A 13,809-nucleotide genomic window follows, 5' to 3' on the forward strand; every position below is an offset into this window, starting at 1 on the left:
ACTTAAAATTCATGTCGTTTCTTTTCCTTATATAAAGCAACAGCAAAATATATATATTATATTAAGAATTAGTGAAAAAGTGATGTATAATGAATATATATTATTAATATGTAATGAATCAGACTGAGATTTCAGACGACGTGAGCTTGACTGATGAGGACTGACCGTATCCGTTGTCGCTGTATGAGGACGGATGTTCTCCCAGGATGGCCTGTCGCTGTCGGCCTTTACCACGCTCTACAACACACACACACACACACACACACACACACACACACACAGCCTGTAAATACACTCACATTTACACTGAGAACACGTTCACCATGAGAACACGAGCACAGAGAAACACAGAGAGATGAACATCAACGTCCCCCGTAAAGAAGACAGACTGACAGATTAATAAATACTAACCATAAAACAGACTGAAATTACATAATTTAACCCTCTGGTGCTCTTCGTTCAAAAATATATTACATTTAGTTTTTTTTCAATGTTTTATTTCATCTGAATGGTGTGATACACATTTATGCACACACACAGTCACACACACACACACACACACACACACACACACTCTAAAGCACACTCACTCACTCAAACACACACAGTCACTCAAACACACACAAACATACACATACGCACTCACACACTCTCAAGCACACACACACACACACACACACACTCTAAAGCACACTCACTCACTCAAACACACACACTCAAACGCACACAGTCACTCAAACGCACACAGTCACACAAACATACACACGCGCACACACACTCTCAAGCACACAAACACACACACACACACACACACACACACACACACACTCAAACACAAGCACACACACACACAATCAAACACACACACTCACTCACTCAAAAACACCCACTCACTCAAACACACTCACAGTCAAACACACAGTCACTCAAACACACACAAACATACACATGCGCACTCACACACTCTCAAGCACACAAACACACACACACACACACACTCAAACACAAGCACACACACACACACACAATCAAACACACACACTCACTCACTCAAAAACACCCACTCACTCAAACACACTCACAGTCAAACACACAGTCACTCAAACACACACAAACATACACATGCGCACTCACACACTCTCAAGCACACAAACACTCACTCACTCAAACACACAGAACGTTGTTTCAAAGTTGTCTGGTGTTTAATAATCCAGAAATAATGTTTTCATAACGCTAGCGAAACATGCGGGAGAGATGAGGCTGCAGTCACACATAATCCTCTTTAGATGAAGCAGAAACACACAATCAAACCTTCAAACGAGCAGATTCTCAGAGGCGCTTTCACCGCCACAGCAGTTTAAACTGAGACAGAGTTAAAGACTCGCTCTCAGAAACACTAGAACACACACACACACACGAGCGAGGAGAAACACGAGCACATCGTGTGTGTGGATGCGTATGAACATGAACATGAACACATTGACTGTGTTTGTAGACAGAAATGAGGAAGCGCTCCTCTATCAGCGTCACACACACAGCTATGCTAATCACCGCTAAATGAGCAGCTAGCGCTCGTCTTCAGCAGGGGCTGATGGGATTTCAGCTCAATGTGACCTTCAACCATCAACACAACACACTTCCTCAACACACACTGATTCAGTCAAACACACATTTACTCAGACACCTTCAACATTTCTCACATCATCACAGTTTATTCGCTATAGTTTAGAAAATGGTAATAAAATGACAAGAACTCAGTTGGTATTTGACTGGTTTTGTCCGTCCTTCTGTTAGACTGTCTCACACATGAATTATGTTGAATATCTGTCAGCTGTTAAATTTAACTACACAATTAGATAATACCAGTTTAGCTCAAACAATCACCAAGCAATGCTTCATTGTGTTCAGTCTGTGTGTAAAAAGAGTATTAGCAATTAAAGAAAACACACTGAAGCTAAACATGATCAGCTCAAAGTTATGAATCATTTTTGGTCTCAAATGTCACTGGTAGTCTCTGTATGAAGAATTATTGGGTGTAATATGTCACAGTTTACTTTATTTTGCTCTCCTCACTTACATAAATGAACTATAGTGTCCTGCACACACTAGTAAAGAAATATAAAAAATGATATCTGGTGTCTGAATAATCTTTGGTTTGACTGTATAACGCATAGATGATGAAACACACGTGGATTCAGAACAGAAATGCTGAGGGAGAGACTAGAGAAACAGGAGATGTTTAACACACTCGTTCATTAATCATTCATATTCTGTGATGAACGTCTTCATATTCCAGTAGAGGCTCTAATCTCCAGTCCATAATGAACAGAGAAACGCTGAGCTGCACTTCGGTCTCGTGCCGATCGATGTCTGAACGCTGCTGTTCTGCACTGATAACACTCTCACTCACACACACACACACACACACACACACACACACCAACCTCCCACAACTGCAGATGATGTGGGAGTTCGAGCTGCTAAAACACGAGACGCTCGTCCTTCAACGACACGAATCCTTCACACACCCACATCTGACACAGCAAAACAATGAGACAATAGGCCCTATTTTTAACGATCTGAAACGCAAGTATCAAACGCGAAACGCAAGTAACTTTGTGGGCGGATCTCGGGTGCTGTTGCTATTATACCGGCGGGATAAATGACTCTTGCGCCCGACGCAAATCTAAAATGTGTTGGTCTTAAGTAGCTTCATTACTCATAGGTGTGGTTTGGGCGTAACATGAAATAAACCAATCAGAGCATCATCTCACATTCCCTTTAAGAGCAGGCGTGCTTGTTCCATGGCGGATTGCTATTATAACGGCGGATTTGCCAGGAGCGGTTCACAGCCGAGGAGACCGACGTTCTCGTCAGGGCCGTAAAACACAGAGAAGTGACATTGGGGATGGAGAAACACACCCAGATTAGCTTCGGTTAAACAGGCGTATGATCATTTGGGTAAATGTGTAAGCTAGATTTATGCATATTTTTCACATCTTCATGGAGACCACAATGATTTCCCTCGTGTGGAATATTTTTCCTTGTAATTATGTAGCCTATGGTTTGCAAAAATGTGAACTGCTGCGTCTGTGTAGATGAGAGAAGCAAAGTGTGTGTGTGTTGTGCTCACGCTACATTATGGCCAAGCATGCGCCCTTAAAATAGCATCTGAACACTGACTTTAGACTAGGCTTCTCCTGGTCTGTGGCGGAATTGTTTTCTGAAACTGCAAAATAGCACCAGGGAACGTTTGCGCCGGAACACGCCTCCTCTTTTCCCCCGGGAGCACAAGTTCATTCCCTAATTTACCGACGTGATTTACCGGCCCAAGATCTTACTTCAGTTTCCGAAAGAGAAATAAAGAGATTCTTCAGCATAAAAACAGACAGAGGTCAGAGGTCATCACTGAACACCGCACACCAAATCTCTGGCATTTCTCATGAGAGCAAATGGAGCTTCTCAGATCCTCCGTAATCTCACGCAATCTCATCTCACAACATCGTCTCCACACTGTCAAAAAATATTTTCATGATTCGCTATCACAACTTTTTATCTTTTGTCAAATCAACTTAGATAACTTAATGTGGTTCAGATAACATCATATTTTGAGTGTCTATTTATTAAACCAATCTCCTTCATTGTATTAACTCAAAATTTTAATTTCAACGAACTTTCAAAATTTTAAGGCAACCAGGTAACTTACTTTTTTAAGTTAAACCAACAATATTTTTTACAGTGAATACAGAGCAATCACATGACGGAGATCTCATTCTCAATATGAACATCAAACGACCCGAGCTTTTCTAATTACAGAGATCTAGATCAATCAGGAGCCTCGTCACACTCACACCGTGTCCTAACCAGACGCGATGCGATTAGATTCCAGCGACAAATAATTTGTCTGTCCACACCAGACGCGACTGCGAGATGCGTAAAAATCAATCAAAACCCACAGCCAATCAGAACAGTGTGTGGGCGGAGTCAGCAAATCAGAACAGTGTGTGGGCGGAGTCAACCAATCAGAACATCGTGTGGGCGGAGTCAGCCTATCAGAACAGCATGTGGGTGGAGTCAGCCAATCAGAACAGCGTGTGGGCGGAGTCAGCCAATCAGAACAGCGTGTGGGCGGGAGTAATCCTGACGGCACTCACAAGAAAATGGATAAGCAGCTACATAATCAAATTCACAAATATTACACCATTTAAACATTATTCAGATACATAGACTGAGTTACTAAAACAATCTTTGTCAGATAATACACTTGTTTGTTCACCGTTTAAAAAAAGCTGGAGCACTAAATGATGTTCAGAGTCACATTACACGCTTTTAACATTAAATAAAGCACATGAACACTACCTGAGATTATCATTGACACATGTCAGACAAATAGAAACCGTTTCTAAAATAGAATTGCTTCTATCTCTCCCTCGCTAAAGACGTAAAGCGCCACATTAAAGGGGTGGTTGATTATGATTTGACTTTTCTAACTTTAGTTAGTGTGTAATGTTGCTGTTTGAGCATAAATAACATCTGCAAAGTTACAACGCTCAAAGTTCAGAGCAAAGGGAGATATTTGCTTTTAAAGAAATCACTTTTTAAGGACTACAACAAACGGCTGGTAGAGACTACACCACATTCCTCCCGGGTTAGTGACATCACCAACCCTAGAATTTACATAAACCCCGCCCCCTGAACACGATTTATAGATTATCAAGACAGAATATGCTAATCAATGACTAGAAGATTACTATACACACACATACTCTCTCTCTCTCTCTCACATACAAACACACTCACTCTCACCCCCGCACACACACTCTCTAACTCACACACACACTCTCACACACACACACACGCACACACACACTCACTCACTCACACTCTCTCTAACTCACACATACTCACTCACACGCACACACTCACACTCTCTCTCTCTCTCTCTCACACACATGCTGACACACACGAACACAATCTCTCTTTAACTCACACACACACACTCACTCACTCTCTCTCTAACTCACACACACTCTCTCACACACACACACTCACCCAAATTCCCCCTCTAACTCACACAAACTCACTCACACTCTCTCTCACACACACACACACACACACACACACACACACTCTCTCTCTAACTCACACACTCTCTCACACACACTCACTCACACGCACACACACACACTCTCTCTCTAACTCACACACACTCTCTCACCCACTCACACACACACACACACACACACACACACGTACCTCGTCTCAGCAGGAAGGGTTTGGTATAATCCCAGCTGTCGTTGTCGTTTCTGATGACGTTGAGGCGTGAGGGCTAGAATGAGAGAGCACAACGCCACTGCATGTGTGTTAGCTCCAGCGGTGTGTGTGTGTGAGTGAGTGTGTGTGAGTGTGAACGCTGCACATTTACCCGAGCGTATTCGATTTTCAGCGTGCAGCAGCCGGCGTAGATGTCGGCCCCGTTCAGGGCAGCTTTGGCCTTCTGGGCGTTCTGGATGGACTCAAACGTGACGGCCGTCAAGGAATCACACAGCTGAGACTCAAACACACACTTCAGACACACACACACTCACAGGTGACGTCAGCTCACACTCGTGAAACTGTGAAAACGTGAGCAAAGCAGAAGTTTGGATACAGGAATATTTTATGATATATAATATAATATTTTGATATAATATATTTATTTATTTAATAATCAATGAATCCTGTAAAACATTCAGTTCTTGGATCTCTTAAATTTTATTTAAATATACCTAATATTTTCATTTAGGTTTAGAATATATATATATAAATAAATAACAACTATTGCAAAATACGCAAATTATGCATGCAAATATTTAATAGAGACTCGATTGGTCATTGGCAGTGCTTCATGAGAGTGGGCGGAGCTAAAGAGTTCGTTTGGAGTGATTTGCTTGTTTCAATTCTCTGATTGGTGGAGATTTCTCTGCAGAATAATCATGTATTATTGTTCCACCGAGAATTCCACTGTTGAACACGATTATTTAAAACATTTTTTTTTTTAAATAATGTGCTTATGCCATCAATTAACAGCCTCATAGTTCTTCATCAGGAAAAATCAGTTCCTCTATGGAGAAAATGAATGGGATTTTGACCCCTGGAGTCATTATAGTAGTGTGTGTGAGTGAGTGCAGTATCAGCACTAAACCTTCTAATGAGTTTTACATTTTTAATAAAACACTGTTTAGTAGGTTTTTAAAGTCATTTGGAAAAAAAAGGACTCAGGAAATGTCCTCATGAATCACGTTCACGTTTTAATACCAGTGTAATACACGTCACACACACACACACACACACACACACACACACACACACACACACAAAGGATATTCCACCATGGCCTGGATTCCGTTCCTCTTAAAGATGACGATCCGCAGCACATTTCCGATAGGATTACAGACTGTGTACAAAACATCCTACAAGGTGAAGAGGAGAATCCGTTCAGAGCAGCCAATCAGAGCGGGTCATGTGACATGCTTAAAATGAAGTGTTTTACCGTAGTGAGAGGTGTTTTACCGTGGTGAGAAGTGTTTTACCATAGTGAGAAGTGTTTTACCGTGGTGATGGGGTAGAGCGGGTCATGTGACATGCGTAAAATGAAGTGTTTTACCATACTGAGAAGTGTTTTACCGTGGTGATGGGGTAGAGCGGGTCATGTGACATGCGTAAAATGAAGTGTTTTACCGTAGTGAGAAGTGTTTTACCGTGGTGATGGGGTAGAGCGGGTCATGTGACATGCGTAAAATGAAGTGTTTTACCGTAGTGAGAAGTGTTTTACCGTGGTGATGGGGTAGAGCGGGTCATGTGACATGCGTAAAATTAAGTGTTTTACCGTAGTGATAAGTGTTTTGCCATACTGAGAAGTGTTTTACCGTAGTGATAAGTGTTTTGCCATACTGAGAAGTGTTTTACCGTAGTGAGAAGTGTTTTACCGTAGTGAGAAGCGTTTAACCGTAGTGATGGGGTAGAGCGGGTCATTTGACATGCGTAAAATTAAGTGTTTTACCGTGGTGAGAATTGTTTTACCATAACAGTAAGTGTTTAACCGTAACAGGAAGTGTTTTACCATAACAGGAAGTGCTTTACCATAGTGAGAATTGTTTTACCGTAACAGGAAGTGTTTTACCATAACAGGAAGTGTTTTACCATAACAGGAAGTGTTTTACCATAGTGATTAAGTGTTTTACGGTAGTGATAAGAGTTTTACAGTAGTGATAAGTGTTTTACGGTAGTGAGAAGTGTTTTACGGTAGTGAGAAGTGTTTTACCGTAGTGATAAGTGTTTTACGGTAGTGATAAGTGTTTTACCCATAGTGAGAAGTGTTTTACGGTAGTGATAAGTGTTTTACCCATAGTGATAAGTGTTTTACGGTAGTGAGAAGTGTTTTACGGTAGTGAGAAGTGTTTTACGGTAGTGATAAGTGTTTTGCCGTAGTGATAAGTGTTTTACTGTAATGAGAAGTGTTTTACGGTAGTGAGAAGTGTTTTACGGTAGTGAGAAGTGTTTTACCGTAGTGATAAGTGTTTTACGGTAGTGAGAAGTGTTTTACGGTAGTGAGAAGTGTTTTACGGTAGTGATAAGTGTTTTACTGTAGTGAGAAGTGTTTTACGGTAGAGAGAAGTGTTTTGCCATAGTGATAAGTGTTTTACTGTAGTGAGAAGTGTTTTACGGTAGTGAGAAGTGTTTTACGGTAGTGATAAGTGTTTTACTGTAGTGACAAGTGTTTTACTGTAGTGAGAAGTGTTTTACGGTAGTGAGAAGTGTTTTACGGTAGTGATTAAGTGTTTTACTGTAGTGACAAGTGTTTTACTGTAGTGAGAAGTGTTTTACGGTAGTGAGAAGTGTTTTACGGTAGTGAGAAGTGTTTTACGGTAGTGAGAAGTGTTTTACGGTAGTGATGTGTTTTACGGGAGTGAGAAGTGTTTTGCCGTAGTGATAAGTGTTTTACGGTAGTGAGAAGTGTTTTACTGTAGTGAGAAGTGTTTTACGGTAGTGATAAGTGTTTTACGGTAGTGATAAGTGTTTTACCCATAGTGAGAAGTGTTTTACGGTAGTGATAAGTGTTTTACCCATAGTGATAAGTGTTTTACGGTAGTGAGAAGTGTTTTACGGTAGTGAGAAGTGTTTTACGGTAGTGATAAGTGTTTTGCCGTAGTGATAAGTGTTTTACTGTAATGAGAAGTGTTTTACGGTAGTGAGAAGTGTTTTACGGTAGTGAGAAGTGTTTTACCGTAGTGATAAGTGTTTTACTGTAGTGAGAAGTGTTTTACGGTAGTGAGAAGTGTTTTACGGTAGTGATAAGTGTTTTACTGTAGTGAGAAGTGTTTTACGGTAGAGAGAAGTGTTTTGCCATAGTGATAAGTGTTTTACTGTAGTGAGAAGTGTTTTACGGTAGTGAGAAGTGTTTTACGGTAGTGATAAGTGTTTTACTGTAGTGACAAGTGTTTTACTGTAGTGAGAAGTGTTTTACGGTAGTGAGAAGTGTTTTACGGTAGTGATTAAGTGTTTTACTGTAGTGACAAGTGTTTTACTGTAGTGAGAAGTGTTTTACGGTAGTGAGAAGTGTTTTACGGTAGTGAGAAGTGTTTTACGGTAGTGAGAAGTGTTTTACGGTAGTGATGTGTTTTACGGGAGTGAGAAGTGTTTTGCCGTAGTGATAAGTGTTTTACGGTAGTGAGAAGTGTTTTATTGTTTGTACAATACAAACTTTTTTTGTTTTATTGTTTGAAGTGTTCTACGGTAGTGATAAGTGTTTTACCGTAGTGATGGGGTAGAGCGGGTTCTGGATGGACAGCAGCAGGACCTTGTTCCCGCTGTTGGGGTCGTCGGCGTTGGTGGGCCGCGTGATGCGTTTGCTGGTGGAGTAGTTGAAGAAGGCCTGCTGGCCCGCAATGTACACAGGCTCCTGGGAGCCACACGACACACACCGGTCGGCACTCTGAGCCTCCTCGAACTCCACCAAAGCCTGACGCTTGAACGGCATCATCATCACGTAACTGCGGGACACGAGAGGAGGCCTTCAGGACAGCTGTATCTCACATTCAGTCTTGAGCACTTCATTATGCGCTTTTGGCAGTTTATTCGTTTGTTTTTATCTTTATTTCAGATTGAGTTTTTTTTATTATTATTAGTTTTTATCTTTAGTTTTCATGTTCACTTTAGTGCAATTCTAGTCATTTTGTTGTGCTTTTGTAATTTTATTATTTTTATGTTTTTTATATTTCTATTTAAGTTTAATTAGTTGTTTATTTATTGTTTAATTTATTTTTATTTAATTTTTAGTTTAGTTTCTTTTATTTTTATGTATTTAGTTTTCACATTTATTTTAGTTAAAGTTTTGTTAATTTAGGTATGTGCTTTTGTCATTTTATTATTGTACCTTTTTTAGTATAGCTATTTAGGGTTAATTTATTTTTATTTCAGTTTTAGTTCATTTTTTCAATTAAGTTTTATTTTTCACTTTATTATAATGTTTGTTCATTTCGTTATGTGCTTTTATCATTTCATTTATTTATTTTTTATTGCTACTAAGGTTTAATTTATTTTTCTTTCAGTTTTAGTTTAGTTGTTTAATTTGTTGTTATTTTAATATTTTTAGTTATGTTAAATTTAGTTAAATTTGTATTAATTCCGTTATGTGTTTTTGTCATTTCATTTTTTATTTCTTTATTTTTTTCAGAATTGCTATTTAGTTTCAGTTTATTTTTATGACAACAACCCTGGTTCGGCATCATCATACAAGATCCGTTGAAGTTCGACAATGATGCATCTTATGAATAATATTTATAATATGTAGCAATGCATCAAAATTTCTGCAACCGTAAATATTTGGCTGAAAAAAAGATTATTCATCCAACATGGTTTTGGAGGGCCGAGATGTCAATGTTTCACTAATAAATAATGTTCCACTAAACACTATTTGAAGCGCCGTCCATCCAATAATCACAATAGGCTTTGTGCTTTGATACTTTTGATATGAAACCTGAAAGTCTCACCTTTCAAATTCTCTCAATTTATCACAAAATGCAAACAATAAATGCCATTTTGGCATTGCTAGTCACTTACTCGTGAATTTGACTTAAACTGTTGTCTTTATTAAATGAATGCATGTTCGAATAAATGTAATGAAAACATATATAATATTTATTTATAATAAAAAAATATTTATATTTCAACAACAAATTGGAGTAAAAACATTTATATTTTGGCTTTGGTTGAAAATTATTTTCGCTGCATCACTAATGATCGGTACATTTGACAAATATACAGCAGTGTTTATCTGCACAAAAACAGCATCAAACAAGAAGTCTACAGAACGAATACTGAAGAACTCGAACGAAACAAACGAATCAAATCTGCAGAGATGTTTAAAACAGTCGTAGATGGAGGAGCACATCACAGCATTCTGTGGTCATGAGATGCTCATAGTGACTATAAATACACTCATATGACCTTGATTTGTGCACGGAGAGCGAGAGAGAGAGAGAGAGAGAGAGAGAGAGAGAGGGAGAGAAGGAGAGAGAGAGACTTCCTGTTCATCTTCATTTGATCCGTGTCTTTCCTATCATAATATCATATATCATACTTGTTGTTTTAACGATGTGTGATCGAACGAATCGTTTGAATGAATGATTCAATGACTCACTCATTAAGACGGTCAAATGCTTCGTTCCCAAAACGTCTGAACGAGTGGAATAAATGAACGACTCAATGATTCGCTCAGTAACAGTGACTAGCCGCTGCCACCAACTGGTGGATTTCAGTTTCACATTAAACGACATTTTATATATATTCCATGTCTAAAACATCAAAAGATTATTAATACATTTGTAACTGCAGGTTAAACACATTCATGTCCCTCTGGATTAAAATGTAAAAGTCTGTGTAAGTGCAACTTTAGATTGCAACGATTAATTTTGTTGATACTGATTTCATTTGATTGTTAACAGCCCTATGGTGTATTATTATTCTAATTGAATTTATTGATTAAATGTAAGAATTAGAAAAAATATATATATGATGCATACATATAATTAAGTTAAAAAATGGCTTTAAAAATTTTAAAATGCCCATAAAAGGTAAAAATAATTTTAAACTTATTGGAAAAGATGATTTCTGTCACTGCTGTGACCAGAATATGAAGAATATCAAAAACTTAAGGAGTCAGATACCAACACAATAAACACACTCAGCAAAATATCATCTAATTATCGTTATCGACAAAATCCCATAAAATATCGAGATATAATTTTTTGGGTCAAAATCGCACACCCTTAGATCACACACACGCTAAAGTCCCACATCTGCTTATTAAACGTGTAATAAATGAATAATTTCTAAATTAAATCATAGAAATGCTGTTCTCTGTGAGCGTCTGTGGGTGTGAATGTGACTTTAGAAAAGAGGCTTGTTGTGATTCAGAAAGGAGAAACGCCTCAAACACAGGAACCGTTGCTTCCATAAGCGCCTACGCCTGTCAGCCTCGTTTACAGGATCATAACTCAGTCGTCTGAAGCGCAGCTGAATCTGCAGCGATGAATGGATGATTGTGATGAACATCGAGACGCTCAGAATGAATGAATGTGATCAGCTGATCCCAGCACTGGCCGGTTAACATAGTTATCTTTACGAGGGAAGATCATTAATCGAATAACGGCTAAAACGAGTCATTTGTGTGATGAATCTGAACATGAGTCTCTGGAACTGCTGGGCGGTATAACCAAAAAACCATATCACGGTATTTTTCTAAATTATACCGGTTTCACAGTATATGAACATGAGAATTAAACCATAATTTTACCAGATGTTTCCGAACTTCTCCAAGGACTCGACCAGATCAGCCTCCACCACAGACTCACACAATCCCCGGACGTGGACGACGGGAGACGGAGCGATGCGGTGAGTCTCCGAGCCGTTATCCTGCAGGAGAGACGAGACACGACGTGTGTTCATTCAGACATCCGTAGAGCACACACACGCCAAACAACACATCATAAATAATTTCTAAAATAAAAACAAAACACTTAATGAAAAATTTTTGTGTCTGGTTCGATATCTTTGTGGGGACTCTCCACTGACGTAATGGTGTTTATACTGTACAAATAGTATATTCTGTCCTCTTACACTAACCCTACCCATCACACACACACACACACACTAACCCAACCCCTAAACCTACCCTTCTCACACACACACACACACACACACACACACTAACCCCTAAACATACCCATCACACACACACACACACAACCCCTAAACCTACCCATCACACACACACTCTAATCCGACCCCTAAACCTACCCTTCTCACACTCACACACACACACACACACACACACACTAACCTAACCCCTAAACATACTCATCACACACACACACACACACACACACTAACCCTACCCCTAAACCTACCCATCTCACACACACACACACACACACACACACACACTAACCCTATCCCTAAACCTACCCATCTCACACACACACACACTAACCCGACCCCTAAACCTACCCATCTCACACACACACACACACACACACTAACCCGACCCCTAAACCTACCTATCACACACACACACACACACACACACACACACTAACCCGACCCCTAAACCTACCTATCACACACACACACACACACACACACACACACACACACTAACCCGACCCCTAAACCTACCTATCACACACACACACACACACACACACACACTAACTCGACCCCTAAACCTAACCATCACACACACACACTAACCCGACCCCTAAACCTACCCATTACACACACACACACACTAACCTGACCCCTAAACCTACCCATCACACACACACACACACACACACACACACACACACACACACACTAACCTAACCCCTAAACCTACCCATCTCACACACACACACACTAACCCGACCCCTAAACCTACCCATTACACACACACACACACACTAACCCGACCCCTAAACCTACCTATCACACACACACACACACACACACACACTAACCCGACCCCTAAACCTACCTATCACACACACACACACACACACTAACCCGACCCCTAAACCTACCTATCACACACACACACACACACACACACACACTAACTCGACCCCTAAACCTAACCATCACACACACACACTAACCCGACCCCTAAACCTACCCATTACACACACACACACTAACCTGACCCCTAAACCTACCCATCACACACACACACACACACACACACACTAACCCTATCCCTAAACCTACCCATCTCACACACACACACACACTAACCTAACCCCTAAACCTACCCATCTCACACACACACACACACACTAACCCGACCCCTAAACCTACCCATTACACACACACACACACTAACCCGACCCCTAAACCTACCTATCACACACACACACACACACACACACACACTAACCCGACCCCTAAACCTACCTATCACACACACACACACACACACTAACCCGACCCCTAAACCTACCTATCACACACACACACACACACACACACACACACACACACACACACACACACACACACTAACTCGACCCCTAAACCTAACCATCACACACACACACTAACCCGACCCCTAAACCTGCCCATCACACACACACACACACACTAACCCGACCCCTAAACCTACCCATCACACACACACACTAACCTGACCCCTAAACCTACCCATCACACACACACACACACACTAACCCGACCCCTAAACCTACCCATTACACACACACACACTAACCTGACCCCTAAACCTGCCCATCA

At 40.3% G+C, this 13,809-nt stretch overlaps 1 protein-coding gene across 3 annotated transcripts in view; it reads right to left on the reverse strand.

Moving 5' to 3' along the window:
• The window catches only part of hnrnpll (heterogeneous nuclear ribonucleoprotein L like), a 55,978-nt gene that overhangs the window by 8,714 nt on the left and 33,455 nt on the right, over nucleotides 1-13,809 (reverse strand). For all 3 annotated transcript variants that reach the window (XM_084395132.1, XM_084395133.1, XM_084395131.1), the window contains 6 exons: nucleotides 11,837-11,955; nucleotides 8,795-9,032; nucleotides 6,367-6,452; nucleotides 5,426-5,522; nucleotides 5,257-5,329; nucleotides 166-237 (listed from right to left, as the gene is read on the reverse strand). In XM_084395132.1, coding sequence (XP_084251258.1) covers nucleotides 166-237; nucleotides 5,257-5,329; nucleotides 5,426-5,522; nucleotides 6,367-6,452; nucleotides 8,795-9,032; nucleotides 11,837-11,955 — 685 coding nt within the window. The remainder of the gene's footprint in view (nucleotides 1-165; nucleotides 238-5,256; nucleotides 5,330-5,425; nucleotides 5,523-6,366; nucleotides 6,453-8,794; nucleotides 9,033-11,836; nucleotides 11,956-13,809) is intronic.

Source organism: Rutilus rutilus (genome assembly GCF_951802725.1).
Source record: "Rutilus rutilus genome assembly, chromosome: 22".
NCBI classification, from domain to species: Eukaryota; Metazoa; Chordata; class Actinopteri; order Cypriniformes; family Leuciscidae; genus Rutilus; species Rutilus rutilus.